At 34.1% G+C, this 25,049-nt stretch overlaps 1 protein-coding gene across 1 annotated transcript in view; it reads left to right on the top strand.

Moving 5' to 3' along the window:
- Window positions 1-25,049, top strand: part of CFAP47 (cilia and flagella associated protein 47) — a gene marked incomplete at both ends in the record, with an annotated part of 301,646 nt that overhangs the window by 93,103 nt on the left and 183,494 nt on the right. Inside the window, 8 exon segments of the mRNA XM_082784753.1 lie at window positions 1,078-1,141; window positions 1,145-1,240; window positions 1,878-1,966; window positions 4,295-4,381; window positions 12,313-12,389; window positions 14,564-14,709; window positions 20,285-20,393; window positions 22,421-22,647. Of these exon segments, the coding sequence (XP_082640879.1) occupies window positions 1,078-1,141; window positions 1,145-1,240; window positions 1,878-1,966; window positions 4,295-4,381; window positions 12,313-12,389; window positions 14,564-14,709; window positions 20,285-20,393; window positions 22,421-22,647 (895 nt within the window).

Below are 25,049 nucleotides of genomic sequence, written 5' to 3'. Positions count from 1 at the left end.
CTCTGGTCTTGTGTAGAAAGGCAGAATATTTCTGTAATTTACAGTTTTCTGGCTTTTAGAATGGTCCTGCATGCTAAAATTTTTATGACCTTCCATTTTAAGATGTTAATCCCAGTACTATAGAATGGTTTTGAGAGCTTCAAAGTGAGAGCTTCAACCATTAAACTTTTGTCTATTAGCCTTGCTTTAATTGCAAGACTAATGCAACTCAGGTTACCTCATTCCCATATAAACTTGATCTGTTGCTTATGCAAGAAAACTTTTTTTTTTCCCACCTCTAAAATATTCATCTTCACCTAATTACTCTGAAGGTTCTTTTTCTCAATTCTTTCTGTCTTCAATGGGGATTTTATTAATAACTTCTAGATCTGCCTCACAGTATACATAAGAGGATGTCCAGTTTTTTAACATACAAAATTGTATTCAAATAGAGGACCATAAAGTAAATCAGTTGTTAACTTAGGGCAATGCTATAAGAGAACTTTCTCTGCTAGTGTATGGGAAGAAAAATCAAGCTACATGCTGAGGGCATAAAAAGCAATAAGGATTTTTATTATTCTTTTTCAATCCATATAGTTCTTTTATTAGAATGTTTTAAGGTGCTCTTAAACAGGAGATTGAACTACAACAAACTATTACAGAAGAAACAAGTGACTTTCTAGCCACCTTCCCTTACAAGAACTAAAATACACTCCTGAAGTGACATTTCTGAGTCATTCCCGAGTCACAATTTTGTGCCTGATTATTTAAGGGATTATTGTTATTATTTTGCCTAGGAGACAAACAAGTATAAACGTGGAATTCACTAGTCGTTTTCTGCGCCCTGCTGAAGCAGTTTTGCTACTGATCTCAAAGAGCGTGGGTGGAATAGGTGGTGCTACACTGACATTCTCTCTGAAATCTGAAGTCAAGCATATTGAGCCTGCTGTAAGTCTGTGTATGAGATTAATATTGTCACAAAAAATACTGCTTGACTGTATGTTGTATCAAACAAAAGTGAACTGAGGTAAGAATAAAAAGGTCAGTTACTATCAGCATTTGCCTTTGACCTATTAATATTCAAGTTTCCTATTTTAGCCTTTGTATGTGTAGAGAAAGGTCTAGAGGAATATTTAAGATGCCTAAAGATGTAAATCTCACATAGATATGGAACAAATTAAAAATTTTGGAGCTGATTGCCCTGAAAATAAATCTGGACTTCTTTCAGCATATGAGTACTTTTGGAAATTCCATTGCAGAGATGGTGATACACCTCTTCAGCTTAAGAGCCTAAATGTCTTCATCTGACATTTCACTTGCCAGATGTAGGTGGATAGCTAACGTCTGTTAGATGTTGCTTGGTTTATTTGTGCTTTTTAATTTAGATGGTTGTTAGATTTAAGATACACCCCAGAAATAGTGGGAGCAGAGACAGGCATGCTTTCCAGCATTTGTTATCAGCCATTCTTTGAGCAGATCTGGATAAGAACCTCTCCTGAACTGAGATGGAGTTTAAGTGAGTCGCCTTTTTTTTTTTTTTTTTTTTTTTTTTTTTTCAATGGCAGTTTTTGTACCATAGCAGTAGACATTGATGTTAGAGAGGAAGGTTGGGACAGTAGAAAAAAAGGAGAACATGTCAAGCAGATAGTTTGGTTCCTGTCCCTGTGCTATCATTTTTATGAGGATTTACAAGGTGATGAAGTTTAACATGTTTAAAATGAAATAGTCTTTAACTCTACTGGCAACAAAGATTAGCATTTTAATTATGTGAATTCTGTAGTCATCAGTGGTCAAATACTTCTTGTAATATTTTCCTTGTAGTATTTCCAATGCACATTTTTGTTGTTGTTGTTGTTGTTTTTTTATATATATTTATGTACTTTTTTGTTCTTTTTTAGGATATATTAAAATGCAAATCCCCATGTTATGAGCTGAAGAAAATTGTCCTAAATGTTACTAATCCCTTCAGAACTGATGGCATATTCAGGTAGACAATGCTATAAAGACAAGACTATACTGATTATGCTGTTTTATTTACTCTTTCTCCATAATTTTCATTTTCTATTTAAAAATGTAAAACCTTGAGGTTAAATGATAGGGATTTACATTAGCCAAATTGTTACAAGCACTGTGAAGTGGAAGCTATCATAATGAATAAAGAAGATAAATAAGTCTTAATTGAAATCCGTCTCAGTGTAAGCAATAAAGCTAGAGCTTTAATCAAATGGAGTTCATGAACCTTACTTGTATTTTTGTGTTTGGCTGAGGTACAGCAGAATTCCAGAGAGAAACATGCCATGTTAATTAATAGTTCGTTATTTTTTCCCCCCAATCTCCTTTATCCTGCTGTTTAAGTTATTAAGCATGCAAAAGAAAAAATATGCTTTTGCCTCGAGGCTTGCATCACTATCAGTTAATCTAATTTTTCATTTGTATTCATCATAGATGTAACAACTACAGAATTATAAATGTTTTTGTTAATACAAAAGGCATAGAATACCCTTTGGAATCTCAGTTTATGTGATGTGACTCCATATTTTGTTTTTAAACTGGAAAGCTACATATGGGTTCATATAGTTCATTTATTTACAAGTACATTTTCTATGACATTTAAACTTGTGTTATTGATCTATTTAATATGTTCCGTAGGTTGTGAATTAAATTTCTCTTTCATCCACAGAATAGGTTTGATATAGGTTTAGAATAGGTTTGATATAGCTATAAAGAGAATTATTTTCATTGATCCAACAATGTGCCCTGGCATAACCTCCTGTGTGTGAATCAGATGAATTTGTTTAGTTTGTCTTTTTTTTTCTCAGTCACTGAGGTGGTCATTCAGGCTTTCTATAATCAGTTCTATCATTTAAATAGCTCTCAGCAAGAATAGATTAAGGTGATTAAGTAGTTTAATTTTATATATAGCATTCAACAGCTATATGACAACTATGTGAATCAATTACCAATTTGGACCATATTTGAACCAGTAATCTACAATTAAAGATTCTTTGAATAATTTTGCCAAAGTTTTGAAAAATATCTAGTATTCCATGAGGGTGAGTATTGCTTATTTGCAAATAAAACTAGGAAATGCACTTGTGATACCAAGGAAGTAACCTTTCTACAGAAAAGAGGGATGAAAATCTTAAAACCTTATGTATAAAGTAGTACTATTTAAGAAAAAGACAAATTAAAATGTCTCTTTGTTCTTGTGTCAAATAACATATGGTGGCAAATGACATATATTTCCAAAAGCTGTAAGTTATGCAGTCTAAACCAAAACTAGCATCCTGCTATTTGTTAGGTGTTACTTGTTTCATCAGCTAAATATTGTCACCTTTTTTTTTTTTTTTTTTTTTTTACATTTCAGAGCTTTTAATACTTATGTATAGTTATATATTTTAAAAATTACTATCTTAAACTGATTACTGAAAGTTTGTATTTCATTAAGACAAATTAGTTGAATGCATGTAAAATAATCCATTAAATTGTGAAACAGCTACTTTTTACCCAAGAATAGAAAAAGTATTTATGTATTATGAAATACTACAGTAACTAACCATTGGTATTATTATTTTTTAGTGGCAGATTAAAATCTTGGGCAGAACATCAACTAACACTGCGATTAGTTGATTAAGATTGTGACTGTTGGAGAGTTTGAATTCAGATCCACAGCTGGGGCTATGCTAGCTGACATTAGCTTCTGTATTTTTACTATGCACTCTGTAATTTTCCTTCTGTTCTTACTGTCCTTTGTGAGTACAGAGAAAATGCAGAAGTCTGGCTTCAGATGAATGAATTCAGTGGCTGGTGCCATGTAACAGAAGTTCTACAATGATACCAAAACCTAGTTCTTTAATAATGACTAGCAGTAGATGAGTGGATTATCCATTTCCTTCAATGGAAATAATGTGTGCACAATGTAATGTACACAAAAGGAAAGAAGATCATAATCTTCTAGGAAAAATGAAAGTGAAGCATTTGTTCATGTTTAATTAGGGAAATGACAATTTCCTGTATCTTCCTGTATCTTAATAGATTCCCACATTCCCAAAACAAACAAACAAACAAAAAACACTTTAGGTCTCTGTTCAAATGTAAATGAAATTATTTTCACTCATTTAAATTAGCACAGAGCATAGCATAAATTATACTTTAGAATAGTTTTTCCAATTTAAAAATATGAATATCATTCGTCTTGAAAAGCACATTGTTCTTGTTTGTGAATTTTTTTTTTTTTTAATTTTTGAAAAAAGTCAGATTTTTTCCTCATTCTGCTAGTAAAACGTAGTGTTTAAGTGTACTTGCCATATTCCAGGGTCATTTTGCTGGAATCCACAAGTTGCTTAACTCAGCCAGAACAGATATATCAAGCCAGGCAAGAAAAGCAAGAGCAAACATTCAGGTAAGTTTTAAATTGTAATTACTAATTATACTATAAAGAGTTGTACAGTTTCATTAGTATTACATATTTGTGTGTAGCTGTGTCCATACCAGTTGTAAAGAACTACAGGCTGAGAAACGGAAGTATGGTAGGACTGTGTAACATTTTTGAAATACCTTACAGATAATTTATTTGAACAGTGGAGGAAAGACAAATATAGTATAAAAGGTAAAAATGATAGTAATATGCTAACTAGAAGAAGTGTTATACGAAGTAGAATTGAAAGGTGAAATATTGATGCTGGGACAGGGGCAATCATGGTGACTTAGGTGACTGAAGTGTTGACAGAAAATATCAGTAAGACTCCAGTTCGCCAGGACCTGAAAAAGAGAAGGAATAGTTCTGAATCTCAGAATGAAGACTGTAGGTGTGTTTGAAGGTGTAACAATGAGATCACATTTTAAATTATAAATAGGCAGTCTAGAGAATTCTAATTGTGCTGAAGTCTAAAATGTTACAGGTTAAGTAGGCCCCTGCAGATGCAAATGAGTATGAGGGGATATTAGTGCAGAAATATTGATATAAGTTAATATTATTTTGTTTCTAGACTTTATTGCTTAAACAGACTAGGGACAGATTTTCTAGCATAGGCAATGTGGAATGTGAAGGAGAGTTCAAAGTAAGTGTGGTAAAGGTAATAAAATGTCAAAGACTGAAAAACAGTAATTTGGAGTGGGAGTCGAGGAGAAGTGTATCGTAAAGAAGGTTCTGTGCTTAAGACAACTTACAGTCCGAAAGCAGGTATTTCAGTCTTCACTGTCTTTAATTGTTAGACAGTGAGATAAATACCAAGCTGTTTAGATGAACAGGCAGTAATCTTTAGGGGCATTGCAGAGGAGAGATGTAGATTAGAACTGTTCATAGTCAAGGTTAAAGGAGAAACAGACAATCCAGAACAGGTATGGCAATCTTTAGGGCACTCTTTTGAAATGGTTCAGCATAGAGAAAGGATGACCACAAATGTCTAATACTATTTTTGGAACTTGCCATATGTTACGAATTGCACTGTTTTAATAAATGTCCTTTTAATAACTCTATTTTTCAGCCAAGGACTAAAAGTTTTAATTCTATGTCTATTTAGATTCTTCATTTGCATATTTGGTTATTTAGTTACAGAGATCTGTTTCTCTAGCCTCCCATCACTTCAACTGTATTTTATAATTATTTATTCATAGATCAACATTCATAAACATCAGTTGGAATAGTATAGTAGATTAAAAACAAAACAAAATAAAACCACAAACAACAGAAGTCAGCTTACTGGAAAGATAACCAATGTGTAACCAATCAGATTTCTTCTCAACAAAAGAAGCAGGAACTAACTTTTAAAATACACCACCAGCAGCCCTCTCACATTGAATGTGAAGAATACTCCAACTCCAAAACATTGTCAAGAAAGAATACTGTAGCTACCAAAACACTATTACATAGATATCAGAGGTGGACGCTTTCAATGCTGTTCTGTCCTTTGTTTGTGTCCTGTGTGCTTTGTGCACTCACAGCCAAGCTACATTTACCAGCTGTGCTACAATAATTGAACATTTAGCAATTAACCTCAGTGTTACAGAGGTTACAGATTTTACTAGTAAATTATACTTTAAGGTATAAAAAACTATTGGAATAGTTAGAAAATGCCTTTTCATCTGCATAATTTATCTTCAGTAAATAACACAATCTAAAAAATTGTAATTGTAGTCATACATCTAGGCCTAACTCTCATTAAAATTGATTTGAGGGCAGCTTAAGTCTTTAGAAAGCTCCAGTATTGATTTGCATTTTATTGATCTCCAGTATCTGCAAACATATGATTTGATGTTTCTTTTATGTGTAAAATCCATGTAGATGCTCCTTTTAAGAATGATTGTTTCTTGAATGGAACATAACAAACTTCTGAAATTTGTGCTAAAAGTTACTATTTTTACAATATATTATTGATCAATACGTAGATTGTACCTGCAATCATTTTTTATTCTTTTGATAAAATTTAGAAAATGCCTTCTACAAAATGGGGGCTTGTTGGTTCTACAAAATGGGGGCCAAGTGCTCTCTAATTGTAACTTTATCATAACATCAGTGCTTACATTTTAAGTAATTGTGTCTGCATGATTTATAGCCTTTGCATGCTTCAATCCTAACATCTTGAAGTTTCAAGTGAGCCTACCCACTAGATCAGGTTTCCCAGGGCTCCATCTAACATGGCTTTGAACACTTCTAGGGATGGGGCATCTACAACTTCTCTGGCAACCCTGTTTCAGTGCCTAGGAGTAAAGAATTTCCTCCTAACATCTAATCTAAATCTCTCCTCTTTTAGTTTAAAACAGTTCTCTCTTGTCCTATCTCTTTCTCCCTATGTCTTCCTGGAGCCTTTTCTTCTTCAGGCTGAACAGCCCCAGCTACCTCAGCCTTTCTTCACAGGAGAGGTGCTCCAGCCCTCTGATCATCTCTATGGCCCTTTTCTGGTCCTGCTCTAACAGCCCCACATCTTTCTTGTGCTGAGGGCCACAGACCAGGATTCAGCACTCCAGGTGGGGCCTCACAAGGGCAGAGCAGAGGGGAACAATCCCCTCCCTCCCCTGCTGGCCACTGTTGATGCAGCCCAGGACGCGGTTGGCCTTCTGGGCTGCAAGTGTGCAATACTGGCTCATGTCAAGCTTATTGTCCAGCAGATCTCCCAAGTCTCTCTCCACAGGGCTGCTCTCAATGAGTTCTTTCAGTATATCCTCATGTCTGGGACTGAGAGGTGCAACACCTTGCACTTGGACTTGTTGAACCTCACTGTGTCCATGTGGGCCCGGTTCTCAAGCTTGTCCAGGTCCCTTTGGATGGCATCCCTTCCTTCTGTTGTATCCACAGAATATTGCATATAGCTTCTTAGCTTACTTTTTGCTTACTTTTTATTTTAACCAGGGATAATACCAGAAAATCCAAATATTTTGAATTTTATGTATTTATATATTTGTGTACTCCTTGTTGTAAGCAGTTCCATGCTTCAAAGAAAGACTTACACTGAACAGAATAATTGTATTTATCTCATGAAAAAAAAAAAAAGATCTAAAAGGGTCTGTGGTGTCCACGTCTAATATAGATTATGAGATGTTATATCTGTTGTTTAAGAAAATGTGGTTTAGAAATATAGTTAGGAGTCATCACAATTCTGATTAATATTTTAACAAGGCCAAGTGCCGGGTCCTCTACCTGGGGCACAATACCCCCAAGCAGAGCTACAGGCTGGGGGATGAGTGGTTGGAAAGCTGCCAGGCAGAGAAGGACCTGGGAGTATTGGTGGATAGTGGGCTGAATATGAGCCAGCCAACTCAGATGCTCAGGTGGCCAAGAAGGCCAACAGCATCCTGGCTTGTATAAGAAACAGCGTGGCCAGCAGGGCTAGGGAGGTGATTGTCCCCCTGTACTCGGCTCTGGTGAGGCCGCACCTCGAGTACTGTGTTGAGTTTTGGCACCCTCGCTACAAGGACATCGAGGTGCTTGAGCGGGTCCAGAGAAGGGCGATGAAGCTGGTGAGGGGCCTGGAGAACAAGTCCTACGAGGAGCGGCTGAGGGAGCTGGGCTTGTTCAGCCTGGAGAAGAGGAGGCTCAGGGGCGACCTTATTGCTCTTTACAGATACCTTAAAGGAGGCTGTAGCGAGGTGGGGGTTGGTCTGTTCTCCCACGTGCCTGGTGACAGGACGAGGGAGAATGGGCTTAAGTTGCGCCAGGGGAGTTTTAGGTTAGATGTTAGGAAGAACTTCTTTACCGAAAGGGTTGTTAGACACTGGAACAGGCTGCCCAGGGAAGTGGTGGAGTCACCATCCCTGGAAGTCTTCAAAAGACGTTTAGATGTAGAGCTTAGGGATATGGTTTAGTGGAGGACTGTTAGTGTTAGGTCAGAGGTTGGACTCGATGATCTTGAGGTCTCTTCCAACCTAGAAATTCTGTGAAATTCTGTGAAACTGATCTATACTAATATAAGCCACACTACGTTTTTTGGGCAGTTCCTGTTTTACTTCCCGTCATAGTCTTTGTTCTGAGATCACAAACTAACCCACAGAGTGTTGAAAATGGCAAATATATATATGAGTTTTCTGCTCAAATGTTTCAGTATTTTCACTGCACTAGTAAGCTGTTGTATCCTTTCTAATAAACAGTTTAATTCCTTTTGTCTTCTAAAGTTTATTGATGAAGTTGCTGCTGTATGGACTCGAGATTTCCCTGTGGTGGCTGACACCTGTTAGTTTTCTTTTCACATCAGTAATATGTAGAATCTGGAACTGGAAGGAACTTAAAAAGACCATCTGAGAAATTCTACTCCAAACTCTAATACAGAAAGCAAAATAATTTTCCTTATGCAAGAATCTATTGGATAGAAAGTGTGTTTAATGGCTTGCATGGGCCAATGTAGACTGCAGAGATGTTTTTTACTTTTGATCCAGACTTGATTTCTGGTATGCCTGCTAACATGGCAAGCCCAGCCTCTTTGTGGTACTATGCAGGAAGAGGTAACTGGCAACTCAGAGATGATAGCTACTGAACTGTTTCTTACTGGTGACCAAGTATTTAAGTAGTTCCTAGTACAAATTTGAACAGATTAGACTAAACCACTGTTAGAATCAGTTGGAAGTATTCACACCTGTTGTTTTCTTTGACTCAACCGGGTTTTGTTACCAAACAGTTGAGAGGCGCCCTCCTAAGCCAACCCTCACATGTAACATACTTGTAGATCTTTTAGTCTATTTAATGCATGGTAAAAAAAACCTCTTATTTGGAAGTGGCCAATTGTTTGAAAAAACAAAATAAAACAAAACAAAACAAACAAACAAAAAAAAAAAACATGAAGTTGCTTAGTTACCATTCCTTCCATTAAATTAAATTGCTTCTGATACCTGAGTTTTCAGACTGAAACCTGAACCACATTGTGATACAATGTGCTTAGTCCCATAATTAGCTCATGGATTCTTTGCCCTTGTGTCTGAACTGCACATGTATAACCTTGATGTCAAAGCTTGTCTTGTCTTCTTCACCAGAAATATTTTTCATACAGTAAAATTCAGTATGAACATGGAGTAGAATGATTGGTGCATAAGGCCTCATAGGACAGTACTGCGGGCTTAATGCCATAGCAAACTGTCTGTGTAGACTTATTTTATGGTAGCATTAAGCTGTTCTGCCTAACCCTCTCATTTCTCCCTGTATTTAAAGGAAATGTATTGAGCTAGACTGAAGGTATGCCTTCAATACTTTCCTGATCTTAATTATATTATTTTTATTTTTATTATTACATGGGATGCAATTTATTTTTATTTCAGAAGGACAAGACACAATGTACTCATCTGCCAATATACAGCTCAATTCTCTTTCAATTTATGTATCTGCAGATACTTTGTTCATTTGGGTGAGAATAATTTTACAGAGGCAGACCTTCAAATCAGTGCAATGAGTTTCTCTGCCATTCACCTCAGAAAATAAGATTTATTCAAAGTATGGTTCACCCCAGTGAAGACTTATGCTGTACTGTTTTGGCGTCAAAGTACAATGTATTTCCATGTAATGTTCTTTTTATCTTTTCTTTTTAAACAGCTTTTGAACAATTCATTATTTTTACAGTGATTCTTCTGTTGTCGTCTCTGTTACTGAAATCATAACTGGGCTTTCTGATTCAAAGACAAAGCACTGAAAGAGATGATGTTTTGTATAAAATTTGTATTTTCTTTGTATTTTTGTGTGAGATAAATTATTATTTGTTAGTAAAGAATAAATAGTATGTTATACTCACATACTTCAGAGATCATTTCCCTTTTTGAAAAATGACTTTTAAGTATAGGCATTAAAATGAATCCCCAGGGTAACATATTCTGAGAATTTTACAAGTCCATTTATTTAAGGTTGTGATTTTTTTCTTAGCCCAGCAAGATTAACAATTTATTTTAAGAGAGACCCAATAGCTACCAAATGCTGTACATGATAATTGTTTGGTATAAGCTGGTTCATCAAATTTTACTGCTGGGGAAAATGATTTTTATGTGTGAATAATATTAAAACTGAGTCTAGAACTGAAAAAGCTACTTGCAGTAATTTCTTTTAGATGCATTACAGTGTTTTTTTTTTTCAGCAAAATGGGTTCTTACCTGTACTTGTTGTAAATTAAATAAAACTGTCCTTCCATAAATGTAACTGCACAGTCTCAGCTCCTGTCAATACTGGTAGAAATTGTTTGTGAAGAAGGATAGAAATAAAATATAAAGTAATATCAAGGAAATAAGGTGGGGGGATGGGAATAAGCAAATATTTTGTTATTTTTTTTTCCCAAGTATATGTGTTCTTTTCAAGTACATTTGAAAAACAACATTGTTGTGAACTGAGTAAGGTGTTTAGGTTAAGGTTCATCCTCTTCATTCATTTCTCAGACAAATCCTTGATTCCATTCTGTTGCATGGTTAATTGCACTGTTAGTGTATATAGACCATTCCTGTAGCCTTGGTGCCAAAGAGGTGAGGAGGGATAAGCTTTACTGTTCCCAGGCTTTCTCATCCCCTTTTTTCAGGGCTATAACCTTGTAGAAATGAATCTTGCATGTGAACTAAATTAACTGAAACAAGAAGAGAATTATCTACAGTAGAAATTTTTGGAGAGCTTCTCTTGTGAGATTTGGTGCTTCCTATCAAGATCATGAACTCAATGTGGGGTTTTTACACCCCTATTTCTTCATTGTGTCATGTAAACTCCCCCAAACCTATGCAGAGATGAGTAAAATTAGTCTTTGCACAGAAAATCATGGAAAATTATGTCCTAATTTATACTTATTGTGTGAACAGAAAGTTTGTAAACCAATTATTTTACTTAATTAATTTCCACTCTAAAGTTAAAAAGACAAGATTCTGAGAATGGGATATTCTTAAAGGATGCCAAATTCAGTCTGTTTGGAAATGAGCACTGGAAGAGAAATGATTATCAGGTAGAGACAGTGACAGCATCAGCTTTCTTGTTTTTCTTTTTTTTTCCCCCCATGAAATAGGCAAATGTTCCACTGTCTATGTTGCATTTTTTCTTAAATAGTTGTGCCTTGTTTCCTCTAAGAAAAAAAAGATGTGTTAAAAGTTTTAAATATTTTGTGTACTACTGATGCAGTTTGGGAGCAGTGAAATTATTTAAGTATCTTTGAGACTCTACCAAAACGTATGTTTTGAAACAACATAGTGCATCTTGGAGACTAGAAATATTTATTTCAAATACTTAAATTAGAAAGTTGCGTTTAGCGGTAAACTCTTCTAATTTATTTAGAGATTTATTTTTTTTTTTTCCTGCTAAGGTGTAGTAGTGTTAAAGTCATTGCCATTCTATGATCCAAGTAGAAATTATGAGATATCTTTAAAGCTTTTATGGTCTATACCATTAAATAAATAGGATTTTTAGATGTATTTCTAGAGTAGATTTTACAGGAAACACTGCAAATCTGCTTTGAAGTCAATTGTCAGAGGAATGCAAGGCTTTGTACCAGGGGACAATTCTTTACCTATTGCAATAGAATTCTGAAATGGTAAAGAGAAGAACTGGGACTGAATTCACCAAAAAATATTATTGGTCAGGAATGTTTTTGATTGACAAATACAAATTGTATTTTTTTAACGTGGAGTTTTGTTTATAGATTACTGCAGGGATGTTATACAACTTAATTGAAGGAAGCACATTCTAGCTCTGCTGTAAATATTACTACTAACTTAACTGGAAGAGGTGGTACCTGACATTATTGATAAGTAGATAGCTCCAAAACATTTGTTGCTTTTGTTTGAAACATTCGCTTTTCCAGTATTTATGTCTAAAAGCCCGGAAGAAGCTATCTGTTAAGTGAAATAATAGAAATCTCCAAATTTACTATATTGCTTTCATTTTTTTGGTTCTAGTTCTGAAAATAATGTAATAAATTGTAAAAACAGTGCACTGCCTAATGAGCCAAATGAAGAGAACAACTGTAATTGCTGTAAGTACCTCTATACAACACACCTTATGTCACTAGAGTAGCAATTAGAGTATGTGCATAAGCAGAATTTTGACATCTAAAATATGCTCAGAACTTATTATTTATAGCTGTGTATCATCTGGTATTTTTTATTTTATTTATTGAAGTGATTTCTAAAGCTGCACTTTATTCCTAGTGACTTTAACAAATAAATATATATATTTTTAATGGCCCATGTATTGACTTGATGGCAGTTTGATGTGGAGTCTTTTCAGCATACCTGAGTTATTTTCAAAAATACTCATGAACAGTGCAATTCTTGTTTTTGTTTCCTATGAAATGTCAGTCAAAAGTTCTGTAAAAACATACAAATCTGGAGTTGTAGCCTTTTCTGAGACTGTCAGAAGTCCAAGTGAGCAAAATTTTGCCTTATGAAATTATTTTTTTCCTCTTGGGATATAATGCTTGCTTTCTATGAGGCCATGTGGAAAACAGATTTGTAATATGAATCGCCTAGCTCTTCTATTTATATTTATTTCTCATATTGTTTTCTGAGATGTGATTAACAACCAACTAATGCAAAGCTCATAAAAATTAAAAGTATGTATCTTAACTAATGAAGTAACGTACCAAAACTATGTTTTTGCTTCTTGTGGAAGTGTACTTCTGCTTTGAGTATACTTCTTGATACTTCTCCCTATAGCATACCAAACAAGATCCAACTAAGAGTCTTCCACATATGTTTTCTTCTGAGACAATGTTATTATTAAGGGTCAGGAGGAGTCCTAATTGGAGAGCAGTAGGAATCAGAAAATATTTTTGTATTTTTTTCTTGAAGCAACCATAATAAAGAACAGAATTGCCAAAAAATCTTAAATTATTTAATAAATGTACTTCTTTGGTGATTGTTTTAATTTTGCACAGTCCAGAAAGCAGGTGAAGAGGGAGGATTCTCACAAGACTAATTCAGTCTGTACCACAGTTTGAATACTTTGAATGAGGAATACATACTGCAAAATACATACTTTGAATGAGGAATACTTGAACAGGTGACAAGTTTAAGAACTGTTACCTTACATAGTAAAAAAATTACCATATTTGATGAAAGGGTTAAAATGGGCTTTGGGTTCTGTTGGTGATTGTTTGTTTGTTTGTTTGTTTTTGTCATTGTTTATGTAAGCTTTGGAAATGTCCGTTTCACGTGCAATTTATCTGTTTGTTGAAATGTGAATATTGGGAAATTCCTATTGTTATTGTTTGGAAAACAAACTGGACTATGGAAAGAAAAGGTCGTCAAGGGTGAGATGGTAGAGGTTATGGCTTTCATTAACGTGGTTCTTGGATTTTGGGAGGGAGGTGCTGATTCACTTACATTTAATTAGCCAGAGTTTTGCATAATTTTCTTATGTACCCCTGCTTGAGCCAGGGAGGGTTGGACCAGATTACCTCCAGAGGTCCTTTCTAACCTTAGCTGTTCTGTGATCTTCATTTTTGGTTGCCTGCACTTTTAGGACTGAAAACTCCTAGTTTTCTCTCCTAGGTTTCAGTCTGTTGATCTTTCTAGAAGGTTATGCAGCCAAGGTAGAATGAAAGTCAGGCTCTGAAGTACTCTGCATTACCAAAATATGCTCATGAGGGGAAAAACACTCACTGAGAAAGTAGTCTGACTCACAGATTCACCCATAAGATTCCTAGTATCCTAGGAAGAAAATGCTATCAGCATTTTTTTATTTTTTTTTTTCCTGAAAGCAATACTGAGAAAGTAAGCTTTCCAGAACTTAGCTTTTGTCTATTCCAGAGGATTTCAGGTTATAATATAAAATGTAGTTTCTGCCACTGTGGGCAAGATGGTTCATTTAAATAGTATTAAACTGTATTCTTCTTACTGGTAAGAGGAGTTATTTGCTTGTAGGCTGTACATCTTTAAAGAGTTTTATTTTTATTTTTTTTATAGATCAGTCTGATTTCCCTGGTTTTGCTTCAATGCATGAAATAAGAACAAAATTAATTAGAAAAATGAATGTGAATAATACAGCATGCAATATTGCAGCATATTTACACAAGTGTAACTTCAGAGTACATTAAATACTGATTACTACAGCAGGCTGTATACGGTATCCTTATATTTAAATTCAGGCAGTATTTTGCAACTGGTGCTGTTGTATCTAAGCAACCATTAAAACTTATTTTAACAGCTGACCAGTCCAGCCTCCTGCATGAGTTCTTCAGTCCAATGGAAAAACTGTTCTTGACAGCGAGAAGTTCTTCAGGCTTAGAGATTCATTTTCTTCCCTTTAATCTGGAAAAACGTTACTGCACTGTCATTCTGGTTAATGAACTGGTAAGGATGGAAAATATGTTCTGTGATTGGCTTTCACGTGATAGTCTAGTCAGTTAAGAAGACTATTTCTGTAAAACTTTAAGATGTTTGCCAGTTATACGTAAATAGGGTAAATGAATATATAAATCTGTTATATACATATGTTCACATATTGTTTTTGCTTGCATATGCAATTATAAAGATATCTGTGTGCAGACTTTTGGAAATGAAAACATGAAAACCTTTTCTCTTTCCATATATATATATATATATCTTTCCATATATATATGTATATATATATATATGTGTGTTTGAAATAAAATATTCCTATAACTCTTTTGGGGAAACATTGCTTAAGAAGTTGAAGGTTACAAGTTTCAACTACGAAATTTAAACTAAAGTTCTCTGCCCTTTTATCTCCACAAAACAAATATGGAATTTAAAACATTTATCTTGATATGGGAGCAAGAGTAATGCTTCTGGATGAGATATAGACAGGGAAGAAATGCAGTCTTTACTGTATCTAGGATAAGATGCCAAAGTAGAATAATAATAATTTTCCTTGCTCTGTCTCTCCTTCCCCCCCCACCTCCTTTTTTTTTGGTTTAAATAATGCTGTCCAAATTCCGTTCAGACCTTGTCACCAGTGTAAGGAAATCTGCTGAACAGGTTGTACCTGAATACTAACTCTGTTGCTGTTACTATTTATTTTTTTCTTGATTCATGCAATCTGGCATTTGACATATGTTTTTAGCTGGAATTGATTTCATCAAATTACCAAGACTCAGTTTTGACCAACTTTCAGCACTTAAAATTTGCACTCCGACTCCTTCGATGTTCCTGTAATCCTTTATCTCAGTGGCCACAACTTTCTTATTTCTGTCTTTCATCCATCATTTCACCTCTTTAAACCACTCTGCTGTGTTTTTTCCCTATCTGTCATTGTTCTTCAGCACTTTATTGTTTCTCTAAACTTCTTTTACATGTGGTTGATCTCAAGGCTTTCATTCTCCTTCTTACGTCCATAATACTACCTCTGTTTCAGCTTTCCCTCTGTGCAATTGCATGTATCTGCCATTCTGTCTGCAATGTTTTCATGATTTGTGGTGGTATATCCAAAACTTATTTATTTATACCTTTTCTCCTTCACATTATTAGCTTCCATATTCCTTGCTATAGAGCAAGAGACTACTGATAGTGTTTGGTGTTTTTGTGTTTGGTATTTGTTTTTATTGTTTAACTGTGACTTTGGTTATGGCACATGGTCTTCTTAACGTTCTCCTTGCTTTAAAAGGAAAATATAACTTATGCAATAATGCCTAAGCCTGTAGATACAATCCTATTCAATATTTGAAACCAACCACTGGCTTTTTTTTTTTTTTTTTTTCTTTTCTTGTCTTTAAGAAAGTCATTTGGTTGGAAACCTTAAGGAACATACAGTTTTGTTGTGGTTTAACTTCAGTGGGCAGCTAAGAATCACACAACCTCTTGCTTACTACACTACTTTCATCAAAAATGCAAAACACAACAATATACGAGGCTCTACAGAGAAAAAGTAGCTGCATCTCAGCCAAAACCAGACCAAGTTCATTTGAGTTTCTTGAAAATAAGTGGAGAGAGAGATTAAAGATTTTCTTCTAGCACCTACAGTCAGACAGTGAGCTTATGCCATAGCATTACCTTACTGGCACCAGGGAATTAGCTACAAAGAGGTTATATAAATGTCCCTCTGTCAGTGCAGTGTTGTCTTTGTTCACAGTTCTGCGAAAAGAAATCCAACCCAGTGCTCAGCATTATTCAAAAAGAGATTTTTTGAGGGGGGAAGAAATAGACATATAAATGTGAAACCTCAATACGCCCTAAGGAACTATGGTGTACACACCTTGACTATTGTGTGCAGTTCTAGTCACTCCAGCAAACAGTATAATAGGAATCAGGGAGGAAAAGAAAGAAAAGAAAAGAAAAGAAAAGAAAAGAAAAGAAAAGAAAAGAAAAGAAAAGAAAAGAAAAGAAAAGAAAAGAAAAGAAAAGAAAAGAAAAGAAAAGAAAAGAAAAGAAAAGAAAAGAAAACCAAAAAAAAAAAACAAGAAGCAAGAATGATAAGAAGTATATAATGGTTTCTTTATGGAGAAAGATACTAAAAAGAAATTAATTTCCTTCAGTTAAAAAAAGAGACAGGTAAGGGACATGAAAGATGCATATAATTATGAATAATTTGCAGAAAGTTAATAGAGCAATTGTGGCAAGAGATACAAACTGAACCAAATGAAGTACTTTTTTATATACAATTATTAATTTATGTAAGTCAACTGTCACAGGACTCTAAATGTTAACTAGTTCAAAAGAAATTAGACAAACTCATGGAGGCTGGGTCCACCACTTTTAATTCAATAAAATGATCTGGATGCAGTCTCTAGATAAAGAATACCCTAACCTACAGTTTTCTGGAAGCAGATCTAAGAAGGATCATTTTCTACATGCTATGATTTTATAATCTCTGCTGTTGGCATTCTCGCTGTTTGTTTTTTTTATTAAGAGCAGAAGTATATGCCCTGACAGAAAGTAGGAGTCTCATGCTACATTAGGGCTTTTAACAACAAAGTTGTTTAATGAAGAGAGGGGAAATGGAGACATGCTAATGAGAGGAAAGCAAATCAGAAGGAGATGTGATCAGAGTTATGGACAGTTAAAGTTTCTGACAGCCTCTAGAAACCATTGAGGGTTATCCCCAGTGGTGATGTAGAAACATCTAAAATTTGACACCTGGCTCCTAGTCATTTGTCATAGCAGAAAGCATTAATGCCTCTGAGGAGACACTCATGTCCTGTACGGTAACGGTTTCTGGAAGACCTGTTCCTTTAAGCTTAACTGGTTAGGTGGGATGCATTTAAAGGCTGCTGAATGTATAATGAGTTTGATATGTACAACCTTGGGCTAGGAAAATGCAAGTCCCATCCACAAAATTGTATCATATATAGTAAAACGTGGAAACTCCTAGAGTAAGATGAAGCTGCAAAGTATCTATCGTGACTTGTACAGTGATGACAGGTAGAAATTGGCTTTAAATATTGTGTATATGGCTGCAATATCACTATTGCACCATTTTCTCATTGACAAACAATGGTAGCTGTATGACCAAGCTGTATGATGGTCAAATGGTTTTGTATAATGATGGAGCTTCAAATCAAATACAAGCTTTTTGAACTTTTGCTTTTTTTATAAAAGCCCTTTAAAAGTCCTTGCTGGGCTTTTGCTGTTTATAATCTAATAAATCATTTAATTTAGCATTTTTTTCTACATACCTTTCCTAATCATTAAGACAAATGGACAAAAACAGCAGTCAGAGTCAAAATGTAGCTTCATTACAATAAAAGATGTCGAGATCCAAAGCACTAGATAAATGTTGCAACTAGATGTTGCTTTTTTTTTTTTTTTTTTAAAAAAAAGAAAGAATCTGTATGTTAACTTTTCTAATGTTTGAAATGACAGAACAAGTTGTTTATCATTTCTCAAAGTTTTGTTTCTGTACTTGTTTTTAAGAAAAATCAAAATTGATATTATTTAAATTTTCAGCATATGTCTTTTCAGAGAAGGAATTGTATATTGGGCAATATAAGTGGGTTGTTTTTTCTCTAGATTTCTGTTTCTGGGAGATAATCTAAATATGAATGACTTTTGATTTCAATGATAGTCATTTATGAAGTCATAGTTTAAAATTGTCACTCCAGATTTTCACAGGTAAATATCTAATATGAAATTAAATGGTTTGTTTAAAGAATACTTTACTCTCTGTTGTTCTTAATTACTGACTTTCATGGAAACTGCAAACTTCTAGTAGCTATTCATGCTTTTGCAATATTATCTAGCAACACAATTAGATAAATAGCTTATTCAACAGACATTTTATTTTTATTTATTTATTTATTTAAACATTAAGCCCTAGAAAATGTTTACGCTAGCCTTTGCAGATCATGAAAACTGGAAATGTAAATGATGAAAACCAAGGGATTCCCTGCTAAATTTGCAAAATGGATTATGATACCCATTCTGCTAAGAAAACCTCAGCAGAAAGAAAACAGGATTTGCATTTTTTGGAGATCAAAAAGCAAGATTTCTTCAAAGCAAGAAGGGAAATGGGGAAATTTGTTCCTACATACAAGTATGTTGATGTCAGTGATGACAAAAAAAGTAATTGATAGTAGAACGGCAACCTAGCAACCAGTTCCTTCATGAAATTAGTTGTACGTGCTGCAAGCTTGTGAGCTTGTTAGTGGTCCTTACGGAGTCAAAACACTGTGTCAAACAGGAATAATTTCTGTTTAAATTGGTTCCCAGGAGTGGCTATTAGTTTGGATGTGGGAAACCTATTTTCCTGTAGGTTTCTTTAATCCTTCTCAAGGAAGATTTGTCTGAATTCTTGAACCAAGGAAGGGGAGAAAATGCCATCAACGTTCAGTAGTTTTCCTTCTGCTGTGCTAGAAACATAACTGCAATGTTTTTGGCTTTAGCATAAATATTTGATGATGCTTTGGATAAAATAAAAAGCAGGTATATCTTCTGTTATTGACCAATATTAGAGTGAAAAAATTGCACTGGCTGACAGGTAACCTAACAGACATAAATAAACCTCCCTCATATCTGGAATGAAGAATATATGAAATAAATGCAGTTTTGAGGCATGATTTTATAGAATATAGTTTATGGAAATATGAGTTGACTTTCTGTGGTAAATTATATGTCTAGTCACAGCAACATTTGATCCTCTGCCTTGCAGTCAGTAGAAACTAAAGTTGTACAAAAGTTTGCAGAAAACTGAAAGAAGTTAACAAAGCAATACTATTATGTCTATTAAATCTCCTGGTGTATGTATATATGTACCTAATTTAATTACGTTTAGTTTTGGGATGTTCTTTTTGTAGTCTTTGTAGTTTAGAGTACTTATTTTTTATCACTTTTCTGTTTTTATTTGCTTCCTCCCTCCCCCCCTTCCCCTCCCTTTTTCCTTCCATTATTCAAGTATTATTTCTCTGATCATTCATTTATACTTTCCTCTATGGCAAATTATTGTCTTCCTTTGTTCTGGGTCATATTTATGGTTATTTTCAAGCTTCTATAGGAATTTAATTATTTTTGATGAAATACAAGTGTTATTTGCTCAAAATTACAGTAACCATTTTCTACAAAGTGAAAAAAAAATAAGTCAACTGGTATATATGTTTCAATATATGCAGCTATAGTACTTAATTAGAATTCAATTTATCACCATATTTGTGACTCAGGGTATTCTCATTCTGTTAAATTATATGAGGAGTTGGAAAGGATTCAACTTGTTAAAATTTCTTGGCTTTTCAGATTTAATATTCTTAATTAAAACCATTTAGATATCATAGCAGGGTTTGAAATTATATATATTTTTTTCTGTTTAAACATAGTTCTAAAATAATGGTTCTTCTGGATGTGTAAATTATTCTGCAAGCCAGGCCTTCAGTGTTAGTAGGTTATCTTTGTTTTCAGTTTTAATATTCTGCTTTTTTTTTTTTTTTCTTCCATGAGTTCCTTTAAGAATTACATGTATGTGCATGTTTCTGTGTTTCAGATTGGAGAATTTGTATACCTGGTAGAAGGAACAGGTGATATACCTTTGCCTTCAGGACTGCTTCCAATGGATAGTCCAAATGTTTTGCATATTAGCAGCACATTAGAAGGTAAAGTAAATTGAAGTGAGGGCAGTGAAATAAAGCAAATCACTCTTTGCAAATATTCTTTTCTGTTAAGATTCATTATATGTATCTGGTATAAGCAGTTGTTGGTAGTGAAGTGTAAGAAAGGTATTACAATGTAAGTATGAGATATTTCTTTTAATGTTGTCCAGTCCATTCTCTTCAGAGCAGCAGTGATCTGGTTATTAGTTATCTTATTGGACTTACTTGTATGTGAAGCTGTTTTTAACAGTCTGTATCATTTTTTTTTCATATTTTCTCTTTTATGTCAAATGTGGTCTGTAGCCATATAAACCAGGACAAGTCAATTTACCTGGAGTTTTTCTACTTTTAGAACACATGAATATTGTATTAAGTATTGTGATTTGACAGATAATCCAATACTTTTGTCTTTAAACAACCAGTGATAAACTGCTGTCAGTTCTATTTCAGAACCAGTATGGCTATATTTGAAATACATATATCTTATGTTCTGAGATTAAATTTAAGAATTCAGTGCTCAGTAGGCAGTAAAGTAACTGTCCTTCTGTCTGCTTGTTACTAAATGTAGATTCAGACACCAACTAATCTGAAAATAATTATTAGGTATATAGCCTGTTTCATTGATAGTAGTTCAGACATACTTCTCCATGACTGAGTCTGGAGGTAAGAGTTATTTGGGAGAAAGGGGGGAAAAGGGATTGAGGGAGAGGAGCAAGTTTTAATAAGTTTGATTGATTTATTTTTTTCCCCTGGATGTTCTCAGGCAAGACAGTTTTTAACATGGTACAAAGATCAAAAAAATATTAACATGTCTAGGTCAAAATGAGGCATTTAGGAAAACGTGAAACAATTTCTAAGCCACTGATCTCAATGCACCTCTAGTGATATTTTGTATTATAGCATTTTAGTCATTCTAGTCTTTTCCTGGAACTTCCTGCCTATTACAAGGTCTTACCTTCCTTTAATCTTTGGATTAGTCTGGTCAGAATCATGTTCATGAGATCTTCGTATCCTGGGAGCTTTGTATCTCAGCCATTTCAAGCCAGACTGGGCAGAGGTCTGAAGAAAGTCACTGCTGAGTGTGTTTGATTCTGTGGACCAGCTTGACCAAGTAAAAAGTATTCACTGAAAAAAATACGGAGATGTACATCAGTTATGAAACTTTCTCTGCTATGCGTCAAAAGCTAACCAGAGCAGTGCAAGATTATTTTGATTTAAGGCACTTGCATGAAATATCAGAAATCTATGCACCACTTCTCATTTATTAATGTAAGCTCTCTTATCTGTTTCCATTCTTTCTGTGAAGGGTAAAAATATGCTGCTCTTGGCATGCATTTTGCCAAATAAGATGGAACATTGTTTTTCTAAGATCCTTTGATACTAGTGCATGCATAAAAGCTCTCACCCGCAGTTTTGCTTTCCAAGATGTTTTTGTTTTTTTTTTTTTTTTCCACTGATATTTCTACATATGAATGTGAAAATTTGAAGTAAGTTAAGTGTATCTACAGGAGAGACAAGGAAAGATTTGTTGGTATTTATTTCAGAGAGCTTTAATGAGAACTATGGATCTCAGAACATTCTACTGAAAAACTCTTTGAGTTTTGCCATCTCTGATCAGAGTTATATTGATGGTGACTTCTTTTAGGAGCAATGCAACATCATCTAAAGGAATAAAAGAGTGGTTGTGCTTTAAAGGAAACAGACTTTTTTAAAGCTTTATTACTATTGTAGTAGTAGTAACACTGAAGTCTGGGTTTTTTGATTAACCATGAAAAGCAACTTCTATTTGGATTTCAGTTTGTGACAATTTTTATTTCCCCACTATGATTAAAAATATTTTTTTTATGGAAGTAAATAGCATGTACTGGAGAAGTAACATGTAACTAAATATCAAAGGAATATTGTATTCAGGTTTTTCTTTGAATGTTAAGGATTTTAAGTACTCTATGAAGATATAGTAGCAGTTGACAAGTATTGTTTTTGGTGGTGGTGGTGGTTTTATTTTATATTTTTTATTTTTATTTAAACAGGTCCAAGGGCAGCAGAGCCGGTTTTATATTTGAAATGCAGTCTTGAGCAGACTCTTGAAGAAAATCTCAGGATTCCATTGATCAATGAATCAAGAGAAAGGGCTCTGGCTATTGCTGCACAACAGCAAATGTCAAATATTGAATATGAAAGAAGAAAGATCACAGAGACTCTGGATAGCAGTAGTGTCCGAGTTGTAACTGCATTGCTAGGGCTGTCCAGAGTAGAGGTGAGAAACACAGAAATCTGGTCCTAGAATTATTTAGCTGTTCCTGTGTGTAAAAATGAAATTTTAAAATTTTAAATTTTCAGGAAATATATAGTCCAATGAAGTCTTTTTTGTTGTTGTTGTTGTTTTTAATATATTCTGCAATCTGACAGATTATAATCCTCATTCCCCTCAGACACAATTTAAATATTCATTCTGAAGTTGCTTCCTCACTCATGTGATTAAAAAGTCACCATTTAAGAAATGTTAGCTGCAGTTAAAAAGAACATTGATGGTTTATTTCAGTTAGCTTCTGAAAAATACACATTGATTAAAGAATCTTTTATACTCTATGTATTGATGTCTGTATTAGTGTCCTTATGCTCATTTTATAAGGAAAGAAAATTCTCTAACAGAATTTTTATTTTTTATAATTATTTTGTATAAGAACAGACATACCAAATTGAGGAGCAGGAAAGACTTTTTCTTGTTTTGCAATCAATACACCATACTTTTGGAAAGCACTGGATCTCCCTTATAAGCTATAGTTCCCTACCTATACATAATTCCAACCTAGGGGTATTTCCCCAAGAATTCAACATCTAGAAAAAAAACCCTAGATAGTCCAGTAGACATTCAAATAGTATTTGTGAATGAATTTATAATAGCAATACTCCCAAATAACCAAGCTTTTTTTCTCATATAGAATCCAAATTTAAACATCTATGGATTATGGCCAAAGTCTGGGTTTTATTGTTTAATTTCCCATGTGAACCTGATGCTACCTTGCCTCAGGCAGTTGGTTGGGAAGCTGTATATTATTGCAATTTTTCAGCTGGACTCCTTCCTGAGTATGGTTCCCAGTCCCAGTGCTGCATGATTCCCAGTGCTAGGGGGAGAGAATTTTCCCTAGAGTCTTGGGATTGTTAAATTTATGCCTTTTTATTTACAGATAAGTTTAAAAAGTAATACAAATCAAATTAATTAATGTTAATATTTTGTTATGGGACAAGAATTGTAACCATGTAATTTAGACACAAATATTTTTGTTTTGAGCATACCTGCTATGTTGCCATGGTGACATTTTTATAAACTTTTCTTAACTGAAGTCCTTTAATATCACAGTCGGTTAACAAAGACTTGATGAAAGACTTGCCTGCTCTGAAGCTGTAGATCTAATTGAGATGGAATGTGATGGTACTAGTCTCTCTATGACTAAGTATGCTAAGGTCTAACACGAGTGCTAAATTTACTTGTATTGAAGAACAGTGGAAAACAGTAATGAAATGTGTCACGCTTTGTACTACTGAATAAATAATCGTGTGAGAAGTGAAAATAACATGCAAAAGGACATATTTGTTTCATGTACAGAAAAATTTTTAATTGCTCGTCAGAAATAAAATAAAGTAGTTCTGCTATACCGCTGCTGTAGAAAAAAACTTCATTTAAAAATACTGCTCATGATGGAAATCAACTATGCAGATAAATTTCTAAAAAGTGTTCCTATTCTTTTTATTATGAATTCTGTCCTGCTATCTGTATAAAAGTGAGAGTATAGAAATTCTGGTGGCATTTATTGAAGAAACTTCTTTTCTGAGGGGGACTTCTGCTCTGCAACTTAATTTGGAGTTGAAGTATTCTTTTATGTTCATTGTCTAAATATCCCCTCCACCGTTCCTGACCAAAAAAAGACCCTGTCCAAAGTTTTTATTAAACTTTAAATTTTACTCATGTTCACTTAAATCCCATTGAAAACAGCAATAAATGCGAACTGTATTTTGAAGTTAGACTGGATATACATCTTCAGGAATGTATACTTAGTGTTTCTACTTGACCTGTCTATATGCGTGGTTGAAAATCCTGGCTATTTTTGTACAGTGCTTTTACACCTTCTTTTTCTTGCTGCAAGAAAGAGAAATCTGTTTTGATCATCTTTGATGATTAGAGTTACTACAGTTACTAAATTTGTTGAATTTATCGTTTATCTCGAGCATTGCAAATATACTGTGTTGTTGGATCAAAAATTGAAATTGTGAGCAAGTCGCGTGTTAAATCATTGCGTTCTTTCAGTAATGATTTCCTTCAGGTGTCTAATTTAGTTTTCATTATGAGATTTAGATGCCTCTTTTGATTTTGCCTTTATGTGTTGTGCTAAAACTTTACTAAAATGTTTCATGCTGTGAATTAGCAGTGCCTTTCACCAAAAGGAGGAGCTTGTTTGTCCATAAAATTAATTCTAAATGCTTTGATTTCTCGAACATATTGTCAACATTTGAATAGTAAAGTTAGCACAGTTAACTATACAGTAATTTCTCACAGAATGTCAAAACATTTTTTCTTTTTTCATACTATCATTAATGAGAAATTTTATGGATTAAAGAAACACCTGTTCTGAAACAAAATACATTTTCATTTTAATATTT

This window comes from Aythya marila (assembly GCF_965140915.1).
Source record: "Aythya marila genome assembly, chromosome: 1".
NCBI lineage: Eukaryota > Metazoa > Chordata > Aves > Anseriformes > Anatidae > Aythya > Aythya marila.
The sequence above is the reverse complement of the archived record's forward strand: the minus strand, read 5'-3'. Positions and strand labels throughout refer to the sequence as shown.